The following is a 24,547-nucleotide window of genomic DNA, read 5'->3' as shown; positions in this document are numbered from 1 at the left end:
GTTATAAATTATATATAGTAATGTATACAAAAATATGAAATTAATAAAAATAAAAAAGTTAGTAACTTAAAAATAAATTTTAAAAGTCCAACAGCATGAGCTGAATAGAAAAGAAAACACAACCAAAACAAAACCCACAGGCTAAATCACACACTGTGCAACCATCTATCCTGTGTGCTAGATAGTGAATGATTGCTTTGGAGATAATGCGATGGGATCGTGCCTCGACAGTAACGCTGTTCCACAGGCAGGCTCGTTGCCTGGTGTGCAGCACCAATTTACACACCAACTTGAGGTATTCTATTCTTTTATTCTAGTTTGCACAAAGGAGGGAGCCAGGTGGTTACCCACAAATTCTTAGCTCCCTTATTGCCACACCTTTACACTGTTTATAGGTTTCAACAAAGCCATCAGCCTTCATTGGTTACAAGTTAACACAACTCTTGCATTACTTAAAAATCATTTTCCTATTTGTTAAGCAATTCTCCCACTTCCTATGTGAATTATCCCACATGCTCAATCTCCACTTCCTTTTGAATCAGGGAGTTTCTTGAGCTGGTGGTCGCAATGTCCCCCTGCCAGAATAACCCTTTCCCTACTTTTGCTGAGCCCATTGCTTGTGACGGGCTTCCTACCAGCCCATCGATCACGTGGAGGTGCTTCCTTTGGAAAGTTCCTTTTCTGAACAAAAGCATTTGCAGAGCTTAAGGAAGTGCTTAACAGGCTGCCCAAAGTGCTTGTAACCTGAATTAACCCTTAATAACTCATTCGCTCTAATTTGCCTTAAAGTCAAACCATTACCGAAAAGCATAGCCAGAAAAAACTCCAAACCAAATGATGGCTTAGAAAGCCAACAGGGGTTGATCGCAGAGCTGGGTGCACGGGGGTTTTTCCCTCCTACCATGCACACCAAGCTACTCGAGGGCACACATTATATACAGGAGAGCACTTGCATATTCATAGTGCATTAAATATTCACTTTCATTCACACACAGGACTGGCTACAAGTTTCTCACTTCTAATGCAAATTAGCGCGCACCCTCAGACAGCACTAGGGGAGGTTTTTTACCAACTCCACATGCTCCCCAAGCGGGGGTTTGCCCTCTTTCAGGGGCGCTATTTGAGTTGGAGGTCACGATCTCCCATTACCACAATTGCCTTTGTCCTACTTTCAACTAATTTTCTGTGGGTTGCAACACCTTATCAGCTTGTCCCCTCTTGGGGCCAGAACTTTCTCCCTTGGAGGCTTCTTTCTGCATAATTTAGGTAACGATAACGGTGTGCTTCTCCCGATCTGTTCTTTGTTTCCCAAGGCTGCCTGCCTTGACTGGAAGTCCCTTCGTTCATCAGTTTTGATGCCTTGAGAGGAGAGGGTGGGTCAGCTTCACCTAAACCTTGTGCACATGCTCGTGTAACATAAGAGTTAAACACCAAACCAGGGTTCGGGAATCCGGGAGTTGGGGCAACAAAAGTGCTATTCATTGTTATTAATCATGCGACATCAGTCACCCAGCGTCAGCAGCTGTCCCCTCAACTGCCGTTCCTCCGGCGCCGCAGGCACGGCCCAGCGGCGGCAGCCCGCTCCCAGCCCGCCGTCTGCAGGGCCGCTCCGTGCCAGCGGCACAGGCGGGCAGCCATGGCGGTGACATGCGATGCTAAATATTGCCCTGGGAAAATCTCTTTAGGAATGCTTCGGTGAAAAGAAAACCTCCCGTGCGATGTGGCCCCAGGGAGCGGGCACGCCTCCAAGTGAAGAACCGCCTCTGGGCTGTCAGGTAGAGGCGCTACCCCGGCCTGCGCCTGCGCCACGGCCGCCCTGCGCCCGCAGAAGTGCCCGCGCATAAAAAGAAAATAATAATAGTCCTAATGGAAGAGCGCGGCACAGCGGGAGCACTCGCTCCCTGCAGTGGGCCGCGGCGGCGTTCACCGGGCGCTGGGCCTCTGCACAGAGCGCCTCTCGCCGCCTTCCCCGCTGCCGCTTGTCAGGCGGCGGCGTGGCCGCCCGCGCGGAGGGGCCCTTCCTGAGGCGGCGGCGCGGCGCGGCGGGGCCGGGCGGCGGGACGCGTGCGCTGCGCTGCGCACTGCCCGGCGGCGGGGCCGGCACTATGATGCCTGGAGAGACACCGCCGCCGCCGGCCGGGACTGCAGCCGCCGCGGCCTGCGCGAACTGCGGTGTTCTCCAGCAGGTAGCGGCGGGCCGCCGCCCCTTGGCGCCGGAGCGCCTGCCCGAGGCGGGGTGTCGGCTTAAGGACGCGGCCGTGGGGCTCCGCCGGGTCGCTGCGAGGGGGGGAGCGCTGGGTGCCGCCGCCGGCGCGGCGGGAGGCTGGATAGCGAACGCGGCAGGCAGGCTCTGTGAAGGCAGCGGTCAGCTTTAGCCGGCGGAGTCTCCGCGGCGTGGCTAGAGCGATCGGCCAGTGCGCTGGTGGGCGTATCCTTTCGCACCGGCTTCGGCGCCGGGGAAGAAGCGTCTGGGGGCCGCCTGCCCCCGGCGCCCTTGGGCGAGCAGAGGGTTCTGTAGCGCAAGGCTGGGGCCCTGCCCGTGTCCCGGTTCCCCGCCGGTGCCCGTGTCCCCTTCCACTGCGGGGCAGGCCCTTGCTGGCAGCTTGCAGGAGTGTGTTTAGCATGAGTATGGATTGAGAGCCCGGAAAACCTGCGCTAGGTGCCGTTTATCGGTAACGCTCTGCCAAAGCTTAATTTGATTTTGCGGAAAAAAAAGTTATGGGGATTTTAGTATATGAGCTACTGCTGAGTCGAAGTTTAAATAGTTTTTGTGGTAAAGCCTCGTATAAGTACACATACTTCCTTGTGGAGCCTGCATTTTCTGTATGTATTTGTATGAATATATTTGTGGTGAGTTAATGACTTGTTCACTAAGAGAACGGAACAAAAGGAGACAGGTTATTGTGTTGCGTAGAACACCAGCAGTTTAGGATTTTTTTTATGGTGTATATAGTATTGAGTTTTGGGGTGAAACTTCTTTACCAACTTGAGACTCTTCCTTACAGAATATAAATGAATATGTAGCCGCATTAATTGCACTGAAGCAAAAAATGATTGATGGAGAGTAAGTACAATTGTACCCGTGTTTGGGGTTTGGTTGTTTTTTTTCTTTGGTTGATTAGTTTGCTTTTTATTGCTCTTAAAGCAATGCAGCAAATATGCCCTGTGGGATATAGATATTTGTTAATGCACAAAACTAAATAATTCTCAAAATGAAAGTAATTTCTTCATGAACAGGCCCTAAATCCAGACTTTTTGCCCTAAATGTAGTAAAACCGGGCTATTTTCTATAGCTATAGTAGCTTATATATACACTAGAAGAAGCAGCTTTTGGAAGAGACTTCATTTTATCTGTTGTGAAGAATACAGTATGAGAACTAAAAGTTGAGCACAGGTGTATACAAACCTTTCCAACAGAATTTAGTCTGAGCATTACAATGTGAAATGCTGTTGAGATTAAATACCAGAATGCGAAAAGTGATGTTAAACATCAGTCAGAACAATAAAATTCTCATGGTTTGCTTTCTTTTCTGTAATTGCTTCCACTTCTCAAGAGCCATCAACATATGCTTGTATGGAGATATGTTACATACACCTCCACGCTATGGCCTAATAGCCTTACTTTGTCTCCTAATTATAATGGTTTATTTCTCAGCATCCTTTCCTGCATATGTGTCAATCTGGCTTTAGTGAATCTAAATTCCAGTCCTGCATTCTGGTTTCCAAAAAGTATTTACAAGAGCCCTCACTGTCTTAACTGGGACCCTTTTCTTCAAAGCTCCTTTACTCTGTGTCCATAGGTTCTGCTTTTCCTGCCTCCAAACTTTGGGTCCCTCTTCTGTCTGCCAGTGCATACATTTCTTGTGGGAATTACCTCTCCAACTACTTGCATGCAGCTCAGCCCTTCTTTTTTGCCTTACTTGATTACTCTGAAGTGTCACAAGATAAAGTAACACAGCCCTCTGTATTGCCCTAATGTCACAGTATTTCTCTTTCTTGCCCTTTCTCTTCTCCGTTCTTAAAAATCATAACACTTGAGGAGCGACTAACTTTCCTTGGTCCTGTCTTGTGGCCCACTGTGCACCTTGGATCAGAATAAGTATTACCCTCTTAGGGCTGTTAGGAGAATAGTGTAAAGATTAAAGCCTTTTAGGGTTTTTTGAACTAATTTTCTTACATTTATGTGTATTCTTTCCTAAGGAAACATCCTTTTAAGTTTGGGAACTAGGACGTGATTTTGTGCTTATATGTATATTTTTAGATTATATGTATATTATGTTCTTTACCTAAATAATGTTGTTGATTTTTGTTGGTGTGTTTTGTTTTTGTTTTTTTTTTTTGTAGTTGCAAATAGTTAATGGCTATGAATTCATGTAATTGCTAGTTGTTTTTTGGGGTTTGTTTATTTATTTTAAAGCCGCCTGATTTGGGGTTTGAATGACTTAATTAAACAAAGAGTTATATTGACTACTATCAGAAAATGCAAACCAATCTTACACTTTCTGTATTTATCTATAAAGCAAAGGGAAAGGTATTCTAAGACCTGATCATCAAAATCAAGTTAGAAAATTAGTAATGTCTTTTTTTTTTTCCTTGCAGTCGTTTGCTGACAGAGTATCAACAGAAATGCACTGATATCCTTTTCTGTTAGTGTTCTTAAAGAATTAGTATAAGAGGGCTTGAAGCTTTTTGTTTAATGCTTAAGTTAAGAGATGATGCCTCTAGTAAGGAACAGACTGGATAGGCTTTGTAAAGAAAATAGGACTTAGGTATTAAAACTATCCACTTAAGATCCAGCTGCATCTGGTATATGTCTTAATATGGACTACCTGAGATCTGCATTGCTGAGAATGATTCAAGTTATTTTCATGTAACAGAAGAAGCCCTCTCTGCTTATTCATTTCAAATGTATTGAAATGTTTTGATTAAACAGTTCTGCAAGGCCTGTGTTTTTTGGGTGGAAGTGTTTATTGGATGTTTCTTTGTGAGTGGCAATTGGATTGAAGTATACTTAATGTTTGATAAACTGTTTTTGATTTCTACCTTAACAAGAGATTACAGCTTCAATTTGCTGAACGGTATGTTTGATTTAAACTGTTAACTAAAGATGCTATGTTCTCTGTGTCTTGGGCAGTTTAGGAGTCTGACATTGTAACAGCAACAGCCCTAGGCTGAGCTTTTAATATGGTCCTTTCTTTTACCATGCTTCCTAGGCCATAGGTAGCAAAGGTACCCTTGATGAGGAGAGAAATCTGTCTTCCTTCTGCAATACCTCTGTGAAATTCTTTCCTGGTCCTGTCTTACGTAAGAGTCTAAAGTGACCAAGTAGAAATGCAGAGCTCATCTTCTGGTGGTGGTTAAATGTGAGCGTATTCGGGGCAGCCATATTTGTATGAAGCATTTTGCCTTTGAGTAATGGCTGTGTGCCCTTGCTTACTCGGCTTAATTATAGAGGAAGAGGCATCATATAATCTTTATGGAGTCCAGCCTCCCTGCTGAAAAATCCAGCAGTTGGACTCTGCTCTTATTTCACAGTGCTACCTATGTAGAGACGCTTATTCTGGCACTTCAGTGTAGGCAGCAGGGCAGCGCTTCTTGTCTGGCACATGCCATCTGCTTGCATCTAGCTGCAGGCTCAGTTTAATGTTTTTAAATCAGATCTTGAATTTTCTTTGAATGTCATATGTTGGATGGAAAAATGAGAACGTTTAGACTCTTAAAAGCCTTTGGGTATCTATCAAGTAACTTTTCCATTGGGAAGAGCAAAATACTGAAGGCACTTGCCTGAAGGATCAGAACATTGAGTTCGAAAGCACCCGTGTTTTTTGGCAACTTCTCCCCCCAATTACATTTCCTGTTTCAGAGAGATCTCTGCTCTTCGTTGCCAAGTGGAGCAGATGCTACAGAAAATCCTGCCTCTGGAAAAATGCCAGGAAGAGTTGGGTTCCTTGAAAGCAGAGTTGGAAGAGAAAAAGGTGGGCTTGTTAAAAAGGTTTAAATAACTTGAACTTTTTCTGCTGAAGGAACTTTATGTATTTAATGCTCATTTTAATGAAGTAGGCTTTAATGAGCCCAGTTATTTCCAGCTCATTGGGACAGGCAGCTCTGGTTTTAGGTGAAATTAATTAAATGGCAGCAGGTTTCAGATAGGCAAAAAGTTCAGGCTTTTGTAGTTCCTATGATTTTTGTGATCAGATTACTTGAATTTTATTTCCTTATTTAGGAAGGAAGGACATACTTTAAAATTCCTTTGGTTTTCTCTTATTACATTACTAAACTCTATAACTTTTATTATTAAAAAGATGTAAAGAGGGTCTGTGCAGAACAGGATTTTACTTCTGTTACGGTTTTCAACATGTGCTTCTACATTATTAGCTACTTGAGTTTATTCCCAATTTCTCTCTGGTCCCTTAGCTGAGATTTAGTCTACAGAAGAAGAACTTTTGACTATTCAAATTGCCTAAATATATGTATTTTCTAGACATTACTATTATTTCTGTAAAAAAAACCCCAAACCTCACTCTCTTTCTTGTATTTTTTTCAAGCCAGTGTATGGTAGGATATCAACCTTTGTCTTATCACTGTACCTGTTTTTTTCTTCTTAGAACTGTTTTTTAAATCTTCTCTGTGAGCGTTAGCTGGTGTCCTGATGGCACTTTTTCAGAAAAAGCAGGATTTGTATGTATCATGTATACTAGTTGTACTTTTGACTTCAGCTTTGCGTTCCTATCCAGACAGGTGTTGGAGGCACATACTCAAAAGACAGATACAGATTTATTTGCTTTTTACAACTTTTCCCTTTAAAGAAGAATAACCTGACTTTTATAACTTGTTTTCTCACTGAATATACTTCTTTGGCTATGCACTGTTTTCATTAGAGTAGGTAAAGTGGGTACCTTCTTTTTTCTTTTTGTTTGCATTCAGTAAGGAGCTATTTTAACTGTGCTTTCCTTCTCCACAGAGTTCTCTGAAGATTTATCGGGAGAGTCAACTAGAATATGTTAAAATTAAAGAAGAAATAGTAAACAGTGATGCTGTGTGAGTGATGCTTCTTTTACTACAACCTTTCTTCTCCCAGTTCCAGAACTTGGTCTTGTACTTTACCTAGATATGCTTTCCATTTTGCTAAAATTTTTATGCTTATGGGTTCTTAGAACAGGCAGCTGGTGGAAGAATGGTCTTAAATTTTGTAGCAAACACTCTGGAAGGTAATAGTAGTTTAATTATTATCCTGTCTTGAAGTGGCTTTTGGTGGTTCTTTAGTGAAGGTTTTTAAGAACAGGATTAGACTGGAGAAGAAACTATAGTTTCTCCAGTTTTAAGTGGTTCTTAGTTTTGGCTTTTTGTTATTGCTGTCCATTTCTGTTTTGCTGGTAAGTCTGTGGGGCCAATGTGAAGATGATAGTGCCAAAGTGATCTGCAGTTAAAATCAGTCCTTAAAATAATCAGTTTTAAAGAAACAGCTCAGCAAGCCTGGAAGTATGCACCATGTTTGGAAATGGGCAGGATGGATTTGGCACTGAAAATGCAGGAGCCATTTTTGCTGCCATAGTACAGAATGTTGTGAAGCTGTGGCTTGATAACTCCCAAAGCCTGTTCTTCCAGTAACCAGCCACTTAAAGGCTTCCTTGCCTGGAGCATGTGTGTGTTATGTCTTACAGCTCTTGATGGACTCTTGAATGAATTTGTCTAATTGCTTTTTAACTCTGTTATGCTCTTAGCCTCTAAATCACCTTTATCGGGGAACTGTAACTTCTTGGTATTGCATGGAAAGGTATTTAGGCTCTCGAGAGAACCAGCTAATATACAGCTGGGTGTTGTGAGTTTGTAACTCTGGTTATTTTTCTGTGTATATCACTTTGCATTTATCATCACCGGTGATTGCTCTCTAGTTGCTTGGAATTCTAAGACCTTTCTGCAGGTTTTTGTAGTCAGCTTTTACTTCTAATGTGTTCCAGCACACAACCCAGTGGATGACACCTTCTTTCCTTCCTTCCTTGTGAATTGGCTATAATTTTTAACTTTGACATTCCTAAGCTATTTTGGTGTTACTAGCAGGTTGAGGGAGGTGATTGTTCCCCTCTACCCAGCACTGGTGAGGTCATACCTAGAGTACTGTGTCCATTTCTGGGCTGCTCCATATAAGAGAGAGATGGGCGGCATACTGGAGAGTGTCCAGTGAAGGGCCATGGAGATGATCAAGGGGCTGAAGCATCTCTCAAATACCATAGTATCTTTGCATGACTTTTGAAACATAGTGGTCCTCACAAGCACAGCAGCAAGCCACTATTATCCAAAAGACTGTACAAGCAGACCAGCATTGTTGTCACTTCTGCCAGACTGCACTTATTTCACGTATAGGTACTCTTGTGTGCTGTGAGCTTAAAGAAATTTTTAGCAGATCATCCTGAGAGCATCAGGGAGCAGCTACCCCATGGCTAACGGCATCGTGAGGGAACTGGCCACCTTAATGTGCTGGCAATATACAATGTGTGTCAATGTAGATACATCGCCTGTCTCCTATCTGTCACTCATATCTCAAAGAAGGAGGAGCTGGGGATCTACAGGTTGTCAGCCTCGCCTCAGTCCCTGGGGGAGTGATGGGGCAGCTCACCCTGGAACACACTTCCCGATACAGGAAGGACAAGAAACTCCTCAGGAGGACAGCGTGGCTTCACCAACTTGATAGGCTTCTGTGATGAGGTGTCACACCTGGTAGATGAGGGGAGAGCAGTGGCTAGGGTCTGCTGGACCTTCAGTAAGGGCTGGGACACTGTGTCCTACTTGCCTCAGGCCCCCGAGCTATTGCTGCAGGGGCTGGATGAGCAGACAGTGAGGTGGATTGAAAACTGCCTCAATGGCCGGGACCGAAGGGTGCTGAGTGGCGCAGAGTCTGGCTAGAGGCCGGTAACTAGCAGTGTACCCTGGCGGGAGAGGAGGAGGGCTGTACACTGCAACCAGTCAGGTTTAACATCTCCATTAGCTATCTGCACAACGGGACAGAAGGCACCCGCAGCGAGTTTGCCCATGATGAAGTTGGGAGGGGTGGCTGGTGGGCCAGAGGGGCACGTTGCCACCCAGCGTGAGCTTGACAGGCTGGAGAAATGGGCTGACAGAAACCTGGGGAGGTTCAGCGAGGAGAAGTGCAAAGTCCCGCCCCCGGCGAGGAACAACCCCACGCACCAGTGTGTGCTGGGGGCCACCCAGCTGGGAAGCAGTGTGGCAGAAAAGGACCTGGGGGTCCTGGTGGACGCCAGGTTGAACATGAGCCAGCGATGCGCACTTGCAGCAGAGGAGCCTACCAGTATCCCTGGAGTCCTGTGTCCAGGTCTGGGCTCCCCAGTAGAAGAGAGAAATGAGCATACTGGGGTGAGTCCAGTGAAGGGCCACAAAGATGATGAAGGGACTGGAGCGTGTCTCCATTGAGGAAAGGCTGAGCGTGCTGGGACTGTTCAGGCCGGAGAAGAGAAGGCTCAGGGCTGCTGCTACCCATGGCTAGGAACAGCTGAAGGGAGGGTGCAAAGGGGACGGAGCCAGGCTGTGTTCAGTGGCGCCCAGTGCCAGGACCAGCGGCAGCGGGAACACACAGGAGGTTCCCTCTGAACATCAGGAAACACTCCCTTTGCTGCAAGGGTGACCGAGCGCTGGCACAGGTTGCCCAAGGAGATTGTGGAGTCTCCACCCTCGGAGACAACTCAGAAACTGTCCAGGCATGGTCCAGGGCAACTGGCTCTAGATGGCCCTGCCTGAGCAGCGTGGGTTGGACAAGATGACTTCCAGAGGTCCCTTCCGACCTCAGCCGTTCTGTGATGCTACCGTTACTTTGTACATCTTTGAGGTGAATTTAAGCGTGAGGTCACAAGAGTTTGGTAATAGAGCTGAGCTTCTTCAGAAGCAGAATTGTATTGAATCATTGATAAAAATGAATGTTAATCTACAGTTACTGTAAAATAATTTAGGTCAAAAATTATCTCTCAGGTCCTTTGGTCCAGTCTGCCATTCGGAGCCAGCGTCAAAAGTAGGTTGCTCAGCACCCTGTCTCGTTGAGTTCTGGGTATTTACAAGGATGGCAAATCCCCATCTCTGAGCTTACAAGCAGTGTGGTAACTTGAGACAAATGTGCATCGTCCCCTGTGAAGAAGGTTTTAGGTATGAAATCGCTCCTGCAGACAAACTTTGAAAGAAGTACTCAAAAATAGACTGTTCCAGATGTAAGGGTGCTCATTATAATTAAAAGATCACATGCTCTCTAAGGATGAAATAAATATGGGACACAACTGTTGTTTCTATTTGTATTTTTCAACTTTTGTGTATTACAAATACAAGCACATGGTGCTTTTTGTAGTTTGGGTAGAGTATAATATTGTATGTATTCTGCTTCTGAATGCAACATCTGTTAGCATAGCTTTCTGCCAGCTGCAGTTGTGCACGCATCTTAAAGCCCAGATAGGAGCTTGACTTGTGTAGTGTAGGAGGAGTTCTGTCCAAATGCGTCATCTACAAACCTTGCTATTTTGTGAATTACAGGATTTAACATCTACCTCTTTCTTAATGTAATTGTGTGTATTGATGGAATCAGCATACTACTGCACCTGTAAAAGTAACTGTTTTGTCTGTCTGATATTTTCATTGCAGCGATAAATGTTGGCATTTATTGGCTGTCTGGTTGTTCAGATTTATAGTTGTTTGTATCATGGAATTTCAATCTTGAGCTGAAAGGGACCTGTAAGGATCATTGAGCCCTGCTCCTTGCAGGACTATCTAAAACCAAGCCATATGACTAAGAGCATCATTCAGCTGTTCAGGAAGCTCTGTTAGGCTCCCAAGGGAAGAGGGGGAAGAGGGACCGACCAGCCTCTCAGTGGCTTTTCCCTAATGTCCAGTCTGAACTTCCCCTGATGCCACTTAATTCCATTTCCTTGTGTCCTGTTGCTGGTCACAGAGGAGATCGGCACCTCTCTCTCCGCTGCCCCTTTCAGAAAGTTGTAGCCTGTGATGAGGTCATCCCTCAGCCTTCTCTTCTCCAAGCTCAACAAGCCAAGTGACCTCAGGTGCTCCTCAGAAGTCCTGCCCTCAAAGCCTTTCACCATCTTGGTTGCCCTTCTCTGGACACAGTTGTAATAGTTTGATGTCCTTATACTGAGGTGTCCAAAACTGCACGCAGTACTTGAGGTGGGGCTGCACGAGTGCAGTGGGACAGTCCCCTCTTATTGCTGTGCTTGATGCGCCCCAGGATGTGGTTGCCCCTTTTGGCTGCCTTACCTGACTCATAGTCAACTTGCCACTGACCCAAACCCTGACATCTCTTTCCACAGGGCTGCTCTCCAGCCTGTCATCCCCCAATTTGTACAACATAACCAGGATTATCCTGTCACAGGTGGAGAATCTGGCACTTGCTCCCTGTGGTTGGTGATTGCACAGCTCTTTAGTCTATCCAGATCTCTCTGTAAGGCCTCTCTGCTCTCAAGAGAGTCTGCAACTCCTAATTTCATGTCATTGGTGAACTTAATGTACGCATTTGAGTCCTGTGTCTAGATTATTCACTGGCCCTTAAAATTGAGCCCTGGGGAACCCCACAGGTGACTGGCCACCAGCAGTACGTAACCCCATTTACTGTAACTCTTTGAGCGTGACCTGTCAGCCAGTTTCTTACCCAGTGTGTTACGGACTTGTCTAGCAACAGGACTTTCCCCTTGTGAACGCATGCAGGCTGTGATCAATGACTGCGTTGTCTCTCAAATGTTTTTCGGTAACTCCTAGAATAACCTTCTCCATAATTTTACCTGGCAATGGAGTTGAGACTAACAGACCTGTAATTACCAGGGTCTTCCTTCTTACCCTTCATGAAAACTGGGATGTTTGCCAGCTTCCAGTCAACTGGGACCTCTCCAGGCTCCCAAGACCATTGAAAAATAAGAGGAGAGAGGTCCTGTGATAACGTCAGCCAGTGTTTTTCGTACCCTGGAATGAATCCCGTCAGGCCCCATAGACTTACGTGCATCCAGCTGGACCAGCAAATCTTGAACAAGTTCACAGTTGGCTGGGAGTTTTATCGTCCGCCCAGTCACGGTCTTCCGACACAAGGATCCAGGGGGTCACGGGGCCTATCATCAATGTTAAAGACAGAGGTGAAGAATGCATTTTATTTAATTTAAATATCTCTGCTTTGTCTACGTCCTTATTTGTTAGGCGCCTGACCTCATCAAGTAATGGTCCAATGTTATCTCTTGTCCTCCTTTTGCTGTTAACATTTTAAGAAGCCCTTTTTGTTGTCCTTCAGAGTACTGCCCAGTTTGAACTCTAATTGAGCTTTGGCGGCATGAATCTTCTCCCTACAGTGGCAAACAACATCTTTGTAGTCCTGTCCTGTCACCTCTCCTTGCTTCCAGTGTCCATTGCAGATGCAGTACTTCTGTGCATTGGTCAGAAGATAATCTGCAGAGAAACAGGAGTTTGTTAACCTGCTACTTTTTGAAGGACACCCCCACCCCCTTTTTTGTTTTTTTATTCTGCAAAGCTATGTTATGAAGGTATTTTTCTGAAATTCTCACCTATGGCTTGACTGTGAAAACCATCATCTGAGTATAAAGTATGAACCTGTTCAGGCTGAGAAGGCCCAAGAGCATCCGTCTGTGACTTTATAGTATAAACACTTTGACTACTGAACATGCCAAAGGTGGTCAATCATTCTGTTTCTGATTGGGTTTTCAAATGTATTCCAGTTAATATCTAAATTCATGATTAAAGCTTGCACATCCAGAAAGGCTTAGGCTGCAAATCTCAATCCCATTATACAAGTTTTAATATGGGGAATGGATGAACACCTTTTCTTCATGAAAGTGATCATTGGTAGCTTGTGTTTGTCAGGACAGAGTCCTCTGGTTATCACAAGGGTTTAAAAACTTGATTCTGAGATACTGGGATTTAACAGAAGGAAAAATATATAAGTGTTTACTTTTTTTAAAATTTATTTTTCCAGTTCTGTTTATGTTTTATGTAAAAGGTAGGGTTGGAAATGCTGAAGTCAATATTGTTCAGAATGCATAATTTCTTTGTTTTGGTTTGGCTTTAGTTAAATACCTGGATATTCTGAACAAAAGGCTGTGGTATATAAGTGATCTTAAAGACTATTCCTGATTATCTCATTGCTTAGGTGTTGATTGAAAGCAAGGCTTAATTGTTATTAAGGAGTAAAACTAACCTGTCTGCATTACATCGTAGAAGTGCAGAAGCCAGTTTTCTCAGGCTGTGTTTGTAGCTCCCAAGTTGTAGCTGAAGATATGTTTATGTACCTGGATTAGTGGACTGACTCTTAAGGGCAAAGCCTGTCTCTGTAACAAGTACAGCTGTTTGTATGAGAGTGTCAGCAACATGCCACTGGTACAACTTCTTAACTTCAGGGACATGTTGGTCTCTCAGGTCCTGGGTGTAGGACGTGTGTTTTCTCTGAAATGGCTGGACTTTTTTTCCCCCCTTGCAACATAATTCTATACAAAAATGATGTATTAATGTCTTTTTTTCTTTCTTTCTTTTTTTTTTTAACAGGAGAAAGAAACTGGAAACAAAAGTGAAGAAACTTGAAGGTGACTTTCTATGTTCCATTACTGTGCTGTTGTCCTACTCCATCTCTTGCTTCATTTTTTATCAAAGAAGTAATTGCAACTTTTTGAGGCTCCAAGGTGCAAGGCAGGGCAGTGCTATGTGTGCTGCTTAGTCACTGAATTAAATCAGCCCTCCTGCAGAATGTTTTCTGTTGAGTATCTTAGGCACATGACATAAATTAAGCTGGAAGGGAACTTCTAGTCATTAAAATCTCAAAGGATGGAGTCTGCCCAGCCTGTACAGGCACCCTGATTCACTGCATGATTGTCTTCGTGATGAAAGAGCTTTTCCTTACAACCAGTTGGAAACTCTTGTTTCAATTTATGCCTGATGTCTCTTGTCCTCCCACCATGCACCACTGAATAGTCTTATTCCATATTCTTGATACCTCTTTGTAGGTGCAAGAAGGCCGTCCTTGGAGCCCTTTTAAGGTGGTTTTTTTGTTGGTTTTTTTTCCCCCTCTCAAGCTAAGTCTAGTTCAGCGAGCCTTTTTTCATAGGGCATGTGCTCCAGTGTTCTAATAACATCGGCAGGATTATTTTAGTCATGTTCATAATCGTATTTAAACATGTAGTGATCCTGACACGGTTTTCTGATTTTTAACTGTTCTGGCAATTGGGTTTTGGCTGGTTGGTTTTGTTTTTAAGTAGAGATAAAGCACGTGCCTCATGGCACTGTTTGCTTGTTTTGCTGGTAGAGGGTGGATGTGTGTAAAGCATTCTAATACTTAGCTTGCTGTACCGTCAGTTGACAAGGCAAATATTTTTATTCATGGCACACTTACGGCTGTGTTTACCACAGTTTAAAGTACGACAAACTAAGTGACTTGTTTCTTAGTGTTAGAACCCTCCCAAATCCTATTTTAAAGTACAGGTACAGGGTGTTTATTTTGATGAGCATCTTGGAGTTCCATTAGTGTAGCAGCGAGGTTTTTATACCCGCTTGCCTCCAAAAACTTGAATTCTGGCACAGCTAGAATAAAATACTGTGAGATAGTTTGCACTAGGTCCAATCTGAGTGACTAGTTTATCTGTTTTGTTCTTTCCTGTGTTCACTAATTATCCCAGACCCCGTATTTTAGCCTGGTATCTTTTGTCAATCTGAATTTTTCCCAGGATTGTTTTTTGGCCAGCTACCAAGCGAACTGCCTTTTTTATGCTCTTTCTTTTTATATGCTTTCTTCTGTGACGTGATCTGATCAGCAGGCAAGTTCCATTTCTTTTCTCTACTGCCTCTGCCTGTGTGTAAGTCACCAAGCTAATCTCTCAGGAGTTCTCTTAAGTATTTCTCTCACTTGAGAATTTCCCTAGGAACCTCACCATCAGTCCTCACTTACCTAGCCTGTACTTTATTCCCACACATCTGCACTGTTCCTAGTTGTCTGTTAGACATCAAGATATCACACACACATCAAGTGCTCTTCTCTGTTCATTAGTCTTGAGTGCTATCTACATCTTTCTAATGCAGTTGGCCAAGATGTTTTCATCTTTGAACCAGAGTCCTCTTTTAAATAAGAGAATAAAACACATGAAAAAAACATTATCCCTCATTCTTAATTTTTTTCCCTTTTTTCACTTGGTGTATATTGTTCTACAGTGCAGTATCATTACAATGTGACCCACTTTTCCTTCTCACAAGTAAGTGAGAAAAGTAATAAATGTATTTCAGTAGCTCAGAACAGTAATTATGCAGTGGAAGATGACATCCTTAAATTCATGAGGAGTTGTCTTAATGAGCCAAAATATAACTTCAACACTAGCTTTTTTTTTTCCCCCGGTAATTTGATTTACAAACTGCTGACCAACACTACTTAAATTAATTGTGTCTCGTATTGTAGTTTCTAACTTGAATTTTTGTTCTCTTTCTGAAGAGGCTGCAACAAAGCATACTCAGGACTTCAGACAACTGAAAACTGAAAAGAAGAGGCTTGAAAAGGAGCTAAAGAAGGCACAAGTAAGACTTTCCTGGTCTTTTGGATGAAACTTCTTTTAGTATTTCTGGAGGGGAAAAAAGGAAGCTACTAGGAACAGAGATACTGAAACAGTAAAATTACAGTTGATGGGGATATTGAGTAACTAAACATAGCAATTCACCTTAAGAGATGAAGATTTTCCAACTGAAGCACAACGTTTGGAACAGTTTAGATTTTATGGCAATTAAGACTAGACACTCTACAAACTATGTATGGCATGAAAGATTAAAATTGTTTTATTTCAACAGGGAAAACTTGATGGTGTACTTAAAGAGAAGTTCAGAAAAGGTAAGTGTTCACCTTTGATGGGCTTCAGATTTATATGTGATATTGTTCCATTCAAACATTTTCTTTCCCGCCTCTCCTCTTTTTAATAGTTAAGCATGCAGAGACCCAGAGTTCAAGTCAAGATCTTACAGCAGATATAGACAAAGGTAAGATTTTTTGCCAGACCATTCTCTGTGCCAGAACCAACCATTACGGATTTATTGCAACTCTTACTGAGTTACATCTTTGGAAACAGGATACTGACAGAAGCGCTGTAAGAGCAGATGTGGATGATACAAATAATTGAAGTCCTGATGAAGGACTAATGTAATAGATGACTATTGTCAGTTTTGCAGTAAGGAAAATACTTGGTTCATTAAAATTAATAGTCTACCCCATGCGTATGTGAAGTCAATTGATATGCAATTGTAAAACAGAATGCAAACACTGAGAAAAGTACAAACAATCCTGTTGTCTTTGAAGTTCATTGAAATTATCAAGGAAGCATGCAAGGCAAAAGACACAAGATAGGCATGTTATCTGCTGTAATTTCTGTTAGAGGCTTTGTAAATCAAGTGGAAGTCTAGGATGTATAGATGTTTCTTATCTTCGTGGCTTTTTTCCCTAATGATCTAAAATACCTGCTGCAAATTATCTTAATCTGTGTAATGCAGCAAACTCCTAAACTTCCTCTAAAGTGCTGAGACCAAACTTTTAAGCAAATTTATTTTTTGCATTTTTGCAGTCTTCTAAAATACTAGTATTGCTTTTGAATTTTTTTGAAATTCTGAAGGCAGTTTTCAGGCAGAAGAACTTCCCTCTTTTATTTCTTGCTTGTAATATTTGTATATGAAGTTTGTTGCCAAAATTAAACCTTTCTGAAAAAGGTAGACCATGTCAGTTCTTGTGTGTCTTGACATATTTGTACTGCCTTTTGGATTATTGGTACCCAGTTTCATGTTTTGATTTTTAATGAATGACAAAACTGGAAAATTAAGATCTTAGCTCTAATTAGAGCTTCAAATAGCAGCAAGTCTTTATTACCAATGAGAAATTGTTTGTGTTGTTAATAGCTGTCATGCAAAATTTGGCAAGTCTTCCTCTTATGTGCGGTGTTTTTTTTAATTTGTGTCTTCATAAAATAGTAGCAGTTTGCTTTGGTCTTTGACTTATGGAATTGGCACAAAACCAATAGTCTCAGTTCCTATTGTTGGATCTGATGATGGTTTTAGCTTAAGTAGGTGAGGTGCTTGTGTATTTTATTGAGTTTTTGGTGTGTTTCTCCCTCTTGACTTGCCCTTCTGGTTCTGGAACTACGTTGTTTGGCACCACCAGACAATGTCTACTAATGTTGTGGCCTGTTAATTAATACATTTAACATGCCATTTCTCCATGGTAAGACTAAGATGAGTTACTACTGAGTGGGCATAAAGAAAGAGTGTGCTATAAATACTTTGTTCCTAGAAGATTTCCTCCCCCATTTATGTTCATGTCACCTGAGTTGTTTTAGAAAACTGTTTAATTTCACTAATGCTACCTTCAAATGTGCTTTTACATTTTACTCTAGGGGCTGCTAAAACTTTTTGCTACCCTCACTATAGAAAGGAAAAGCTGAAGCATTCTGCAGCTGTTCCTTCAGTGTGCTGTGTGGCTATGGCTAATACAGGATCCATTCCCTCAATGGCATCTAGCATTTCTTTCTCTGAAGCTAAAATGCCCCTATGTCCCTTGTCTTAATTTTTGTTGCAGGTGTTTTGTATTTTGTTGTATTTTATCTGTGTTCTGAGTAAAAATAAAGAAGCATAAATTCTTAGCTCAATTTCCTCAGCTTACAAAGGAATTTATTTCAACAGGAAAAATAAAGCTTTTGTTAGAAGAACTCTGGATGTGCATTGATAGTGCAACAGGAAAAAGAGAGAATCAGGAAAATTATCCTGTCTTGGGTGAGATGGCATGCAAAGTCTTGAAATTTTCTTGAAACTGTCTCTCTTTCTGACAAAAATAAACATTGGTACATTTTTTCAGCTTCTGTTCAGGATAAGGCATGGCCTGAAAAAAGAAGACTGACTGTTACAGAAGGTAGGTTCCAGTAAATGTGACTTTATTAATACGCAAGTGCATTAACTGAGTCTTTCTGGGATGATAGCAGGTTGGGTACTGTTTGTGTAACACTTTTTTGTCAGACTTGAACACTTCCCTGGGTGATTGCCTGATCAAATACATGTGTGATTAGTTTATTTTAAAATCATTGGAAATATTAATTTGAACAGCCAAGTAAACTGGAATGCTCTTCTGAATAAAAGCTGTTGTAATCTGCTGTTGTAATTGAGAAATCAAATTCCTTTATCAGCTACTTTGACTATTTTTAAGTAGTCAGAACTCACCTCTCATGTTTATACTTTAATTATATCATTATAAAGTCTGCGGTATATAATGTGAATTACAGGATGCAAGTGCTCTTTTTTAGTCTGAAACAAACACATGGTAACCTAGTTGGATAGTAAAGTTTAAGAAGCTGTTACCACCATTTTCTTCATTCATACTTGCCTTAACAATAATAAAGGTGTATTAATTTTCATATTCATGATACAGAGAAACAAACCATATAATTTGGTAATACCTTTAATTGTGTAATGTGATATTCAGTATAATAATAAAAAATAATCCAAGTACTTACGTACCTGCACATTTGCACCAAAGTTGAACTGCTTTAACTTCACATAACATGTCATCTTCCTTCTGCCCTCAAGAGTAATAGGTGCCTTGAAACTGCATTAGTATATATGTGTTTGTCCCTCCAGAGTGTGCCTATTAATCTTGCTTTTTTGTTTTATTTTCTCTGCTACTTTGCTTTTCTGTAACTTGGACTGTAGAGATACTCTCTGGGATAAGCACCCTGCTTTATAAAAAGCTTTGATGGTGAATTGTTATCCTCTCTGCCCACCCTGTTAAGTCTGACAATTTGCTACTGGTGTAGATCCCAATAAATCTAGATGCAGTTTGTGTTCAGTGGAATCCACTTAAGAGGTGCCAAGATATAAGGACTGTCTCATAAGCCAGTTTATCAGCCTCACTCCCACCAGATGCAGAAGATCTGTGGCATCAGCTCCAAAACAGAGCTAGACAGTTGTCCCCTGAGATTCTGAATTTGATTTTTTGATCAAGGGTCAATCAAATGACAAGAACAAGCACAAGAAACTGAAGAGTGATTTCAGGGGTATCGGGTTCTAGTGTCATCCCCTTCCCACCCACCACAAGGGGAACTTTAGATGCCAGGAGTCCTGCCCCATCTTTCCTATTCACATCTCGTCAAGGAAACTGCAGTACTCTTTTCGCAAAAGGAAGCAACTATCCGTAACGGTCCCTTCTGGTCAGCCCCTCTTTTGCTTTTGTTGGAGTGGCTAGATATCTGAGAAATATCTTTTATGTTCTTTTGCTTTGGGGTTGGTTTTTTCCCCTCTTTAAGCCTAGGGCAGCCAGCTTGTTGTTCTGCCTCTCATGAAAGTGGCCATTACCTTGGATTCCTAATAGTGAAATGCTTATATTTACAGATACAATCTTCTAGGAATAAAAAGGATCTTAATGAATTTGCCCTAATTTCTTGTGCCATGTTATAATGGTTTCATCTTGGAGAGCAAATCAGCTTAATCGTAGTATTACTGAAGCTTCTTTTCCAGAGAATGTCAGTTCATCTGTCTGCCTGGATCTAGCCTTTCAGGAAGATCTTTGATTCCTTAGTACACTCAAGTGTGCTGTAAAATATACAAAGCTCTGCGTTATAACCAGTGCTTTCTCTGTTGCACCAAGGTTGATATCGCTTTGAATGGCTTTCTTGAAGAACATGTCCATGTATGGAAACTGGAAGACTCATCAGGCTTTCCATTCATGCTTTTTCCAAGAAATGTGCCATTGAGAAAGCCTCATAGGACAACGAGGTTTTGCCAAACAATTTTAAAACATTTTTGCTTGGTCTTGATAGTATTGTTACAAAATCTGCCAGTAATAAAGTTGTCTGAACGTGCAGTTGACCATCAGACCAATAACCTTAGACCATAATCTAAGGTTAATAAGACATTGCTAGTTTTTTTAGACTTGGGAAAACTGTTTCCCATTTGATTTGAGCATAAAGTCACCTACATTGTGAACAGGCACGTGAAGAAGCATTTGAAGAATCTTGCAGACCAGTGCTGAATGTTTTAGTAATTTGGATTCTCCAGTATGCACTGTTCGTATGCAGTGTTATGGTGAGAGGAGATGAGGAAAGATGGGAAGACCATGTCTGGGAGGAGCTGAGCCTCTTCAAGTAGCATGTATAACGGAGTTCTGAGCTAAATCTGACCTACTACAGAGCTATACCCATCTTATCTGATCTTCTTTCTCGTTTGGGGATCCAGGACAGGGGAGAAGCTGCATGTAGGGAGGGATGGAAAGGAGCACACTGGAGGTCCCATGGTGCCTGCTTTAATACCAGACAAAAGGAGATACAAGGCAGTGGCATTACGTGTAAAACACAAAGATAAGACTGAATCCCTAGGGATCTGTATACATTGTGTGGTCCTGAGATAAAAGTCCATAGGGTGTGAGTGATCTAAGAAGCAGACTTCTGCCTTTAAGACCATATGAAAATCTCTCAAGATAACATCTTTTTAGATAGTGTAACATTGCGCAGTTAGTTTCACCTATGCAATATTCACCCTAATTATTTGTTTCATATGATAGGATGTGTGGGTTTGCTGTCTCAAAAACCAGAATACTGTCTGTAGCTTTAAAGAACATGTAGCTAGTGTATAAGACACCCTGAAATTCACATAATTGGAAACAGGTTAAAAAATTGGGGTTAGTCAGCAGGACATTAGAAGCTTTCTGTGGAGGGATTTTTCCTCAGAGAAATATTGTTGTTTGTCCTTGGGAAGCGTGCAGTTGCTACTGCCAGGCATTTACAGTCACTGTGCTGATAGTGGTGACGTTTTGCTGTAAGCCAGAAGAGGTTTTATGGCTAGATTAATTATTTTGATAATATATTCATCATCTTCATCTGGTCTTTCTATTTGAGAGTAAAAAACAAGACTTGTTTCACAAAGTTCATTTGTTGTTTAGGATGGAGAGAGAAGAGGACATTGTTTTGCAAAGGTGAATTGCCCTGCAATGGGGACAATCAAGAGCAAATATTTGAGTTGTAAAATTCAATGTGTTGAGTACCAAGGCAACTGATGTTACATTGGATTGCTTGTTTATCTCTGCTGTCCTTTATCCATTCTTCATCAAGAAAGAATTTCATGGTAGTGTGTGGTAGATTTTGATGGTGTTTTCAGATCAGAGTGATCTTAACCTTCTGAAGCTATGCAGACTAGATTCCAGGCTGTAGATCTGAGGACAAAACTTAATCATTTCAGTAAGTGACATAATGAAAAAGAGTACGATTCCCTGGATAAAGTAAAATTTGTCTGTGGAATACAATCTTTGAGAGGACCCTTCCAACGAGAAGGGCTTGATATCAGTAGGACTTTTCCTGGACCTGAAGCTCACTCTGTGGTACCAAAGAGGTGGCTGTTTCCTACAGAGTTTACCCTATTGTGAACCTTTGAAAATTGCTATGACAGCTCTTCCTGCAGATAAAGGGGTAACCATGAGAAAAGCATCTCATTCCTAAAGAAATTTAAACCAGGGGCTGAGGTGGAAAGGGATGAGGAGAGAAGGGTGAAGAATCTCTTTGTTATTCAGAAATTACATCTTTGATCTCAGAGGGAACTATTCAGTGGATGGTGTGTATCACTATTCTTGGGCTCCATATAGGTGCATGACTGATCTTGAGAATACAGATAGGATTTAAAGTTCCTGGTAACTGTTGTGTAGTTCACCATGCAAAGTAAACTTTCCAATTGTCTAATTGAAGTTCTTCGAGGGGCAAAATATGAAACTGAATGTTTCTGCCCACTTCAGTGGGGAGAAAGTTCTGAGCTTAGAATTGTTTGGCACAAAGGAGCATGAAAAAATTTTAATAACCACTTTCTGGATTTTCCTTTTTTTTTTTTTTGCTTGTGAAGGATCTCTTTTTCCCTTAGATGGTCTAATGAGACTCAAACTATAAAAGGAATCCAGGTTTTTCATGACAAAATGTAGAACATCCTGGAAGCTCTATGTAACTGTAGCTTGTAAATAGCTTTATAAAACAGTGTGGGATCTTAAAACTTGTAGGATACTGCTTTGACCAAAGGATATACCAGAGCTTACTTATCTTTGGGGAAAATGAGGTGGTAAAGCTCTTTAGGCTGAACAGTTTCTCCTTCCTCCTACTGTTCGTTGCAACAATTGAGATTTTGACATGGAGCTGCTGTGTGAAGTGACTGAGATGGATCTTAGAAATAAGGGTTTTGATCAGTTTTCCTACTAACTCCTTTAGTGGAGCCAGCATACCAGAATGTGCTTGAAGGTTATTGGGAGACAGATCTCTGGGAGGTCATTTTCACCTATCAGTTGAAACTAGTATTTTAAAATCTGATACTACCATTGGTGCTGCTTCAGGAATATCTCTCTGAGTTCTAGTAGTGGAAGAACACTGACAGCGGTAATGAAGCACACTGTTCTTTTTTATTTTTCCAATGGAATGCCAGTTGTGCCAGTTAAATCAATACATCCTCTGTTCAGAACCATTTTGTGTGTGTGCTGTTCTTTGTATGGTGGGATGGTACTTGGGTGTACACAGAATAGGCTTGATCTCTGGCTTGAATACTGCTGATTCTCTGTCCAATAGTGTTAGCACTATGAACAAGATCACACATAGAAATGTCATATAAGAACTGGAAATACTAAAGAGTAGGTTCTAGTTCCTGGAACACTGGAGTTTCGGGATTGTTTATTTCTCCTGTTTTATTGGAGGTCATCTTTTATTTTTTTAAAATCGTAGAATTTGAATTTCAGAAAACTGGGCTGTCTTCTTGCTGTTGAAAGTGTCTAGCACAATTATAATCAGTATTTTAAATCTTTATCTCTACTGTTTAGACTTTCTTGGGGCAATGTGTTTTGCCTGCATGCATAAGAAATAGGTTACTGTGTAATAATAGTGTGATTTGAAAAGGATCAAAACAAAAGTACAATGCAGAGAATCACACAGAGCATTTGGACATACTTTCTTGCTGCTAGGATAACTGTGTAAAACTGGCACAGTTGACATTATCTTGAAAGGGTTGCAGCTGCTCAGTATCTGTCATTGTCTTAGGGGTTCAAACTCCTTTGTGCATAGGTGTGTTGCAGAGGTTTTTTTTAAGGGTTCAACTTAAGTCACATCATTAAAGACAAAATCTTGTATGATTAGACTCACTATTGAAGTTTAAAGAACTAACACTTTAAAAGTGTATGCATATTAAATCATAACACTAGGAATATAGCTAAGAACTCCCTTACTGTGTTTATGGCAGGGTATAATTGTAACTGGCCTGCACGTGCAGCTGTGGGCTCAAAGCTGAGGATTATAGCCTGAGTGGGGAATGTCACTGCATGCTTGTCCTGCTTTTCCTGAATATCAGTTACTGGGCTAAAACTGAAATACATTATTGAGCTGTACGGACCTTCAGTTTACTCAGTATGACCCTTCCTGATAAGAAAAACTGGGAAGAATAGTTTTAATGATCCAAATCAGAAAATGGTTTGCAGGGGAGCCTTTTGCACATAAGTATACCTTTTAAATGAAATAGAGATTTGTTTGTGAATAGCAACATCTGATCTCTGTAAGGAAAAGATTTCTGAAAGTGGCATTAACTGCTCCTTATTGCTGTGGGAACATTCCTTGAAAAGATGGTAATGCATTCTTATTACTATGATATATTGTCTCTATAAAGAAAAATGGGAGGAGTAAGAAGATTCTTAACAATATTTTTGTGTCTTAGAAACTGTACAAATCCACCAAAAGATCAGGAAGTGTGATGGCAAAACGCTACCTTGGTATTCTTCACTGGAAAGTGCTGGAAAGCAAAATTCTGTAACAGCCATGCAACTTCAAGCAGGTACTGAGCCTTTTGGAGGTGACTGTGTTGAGAACAGGACTAGTGAAGAATGTCTGCACGGTGGTGAGGATAAAACTGTAGATGTGATAACACAGACAGATGGAGCACACAGCAGTTCAGACTTATCCGATCAGGAGCAGAAGGGCCTGGGTGGAAATGTGATGGATATTTTGAATTGGGCCAGGCCTCTCCCTGCTTTGCTTTCTCCAGTACAGCTTTCACCAGTAACTACACAGGTGAGTTTCAGGTTGTGTCTGATTTGGCACTAACTTGGTCATATAATTACTGAAAAAATAATTATTTGATATCCCTGGGCAGCTTTATTTTTTTGAGTATCAGTATTAGTTACTCATGCACTGGAAGGGTCTCTGTGTGACTGTGGAGATCCATATGGATACTTTTTTACCTTCTAGCATACTGCCTGTGGAAGGGACGGAACATCATTTTCAGAAGTATATTTAAAATAAAGAAACCCGTGTTTCAACTGCTGTCCTAATTTCTTTTCCCAGTATTGCAGATTTACAATCCCAACTCCTGTTAGGTACAAGTATGGCTTTCACAGCAAAATCCCACAGCTTGGAAGTCAAGGGGAACCTACTTAAGTGTTGTTTTCCAGTAATATTAGAATGCAAGTAGGTAGGTAATGATGTCTCTGCCTTTTTGCAGAGGTACGTTCCATTTGCTATGAAGAACAGTGATGGAGAAG

The 24,547-nt window shown here is 41.6% G+C and overlaps 1 protein-coding gene across 6 annotated transcripts in view; it reads left to right on the top strand.

Annotated features, from left to right (window-relative positions):
* The first annotated feature begins 2,034 nt into the window (after positions 1 to 2,034).
* ICE1 (interactor of little elongation complex ELL subunit 1) overlaps positions 2,035 to 24,547 on the top strand; it is a 39,261-nt gene continuing 16,748 nt past the window's right edge. For 5 of the 6 annotated variants that reach the window (XM_055707710.1, XM_055707711.1, XM_055707709.1 and 2 more), the window contains exons 1-13: positions 2,035 to 2,186; positions 3,006 to 3,064; positions 4,600 to 4,635; positions 5,061 to 5,078; positions 5,864 to 5,975; positions 6,962 to 7,038; positions 13,546 to 13,583; positions 15,473 to 15,555; positions 15,823 to 15,862; positions 15,952 to 16,008; positions 17,695 to 17,784; positions 17,867 to 17,920; positions 23,725 to 24,077. In XM_055707710.1, the coding sequence (XP_055563685.1) occupies positions 2,106 to 2,186; positions 3,006 to 3,064; positions 4,600 to 4,635; positions 5,061 to 5,078; positions 5,864 to 5,975; positions 6,962 to 7,038; positions 13,546 to 13,583; positions 15,473 to 15,555; positions 15,823 to 15,862; positions 15,952 to 16,008; positions 17,695 to 17,784; positions 17,867 to 17,920; positions 23,725 to 24,077 (1,098 nt within the window). In that variant the 5' untranslated portion in view covers positions 2,035 to 2,105. Of the gene's footprint in view, positions 2,187 to 2,210; positions 2,429 to 3,005; positions 3,065 to 4,599; positions 4,636 to 5,060; positions 5,079 to 5,863; positions 5,976 to 6,961; positions 7,039 to 13,545; positions 13,584 to 15,472; positions 15,556 to 15,822; positions 15,863 to 15,951; positions 16,009 to 17,694; positions 17,785 to 17,866; positions 17,921 to 23,724; positions 24,078 to 24,547 lie in introns of those variants that run through there. The other variant, XM_055707712.1, reaches the window with a different exon arrangement.

This window comes from Falco cherrug, chromosome 4 (genome assembly GCF_023634085.1).
Source record: "Falco cherrug isolate bFalChe1 chromosome 4, bFalChe1.pri, whole genome shotgun sequence".
In the NCBI taxonomy this organism is placed as follows: domain Eukaryota; kingdom Metazoa; phylum Chordata; class Aves; order Falconiformes; family Falconidae; genus Falco; species Falco cherrug.
The sequence above is the reverse complement of the archived record's forward strand: the minus strand, read 5'-3'. Positions and strand labels throughout refer to the sequence as shown.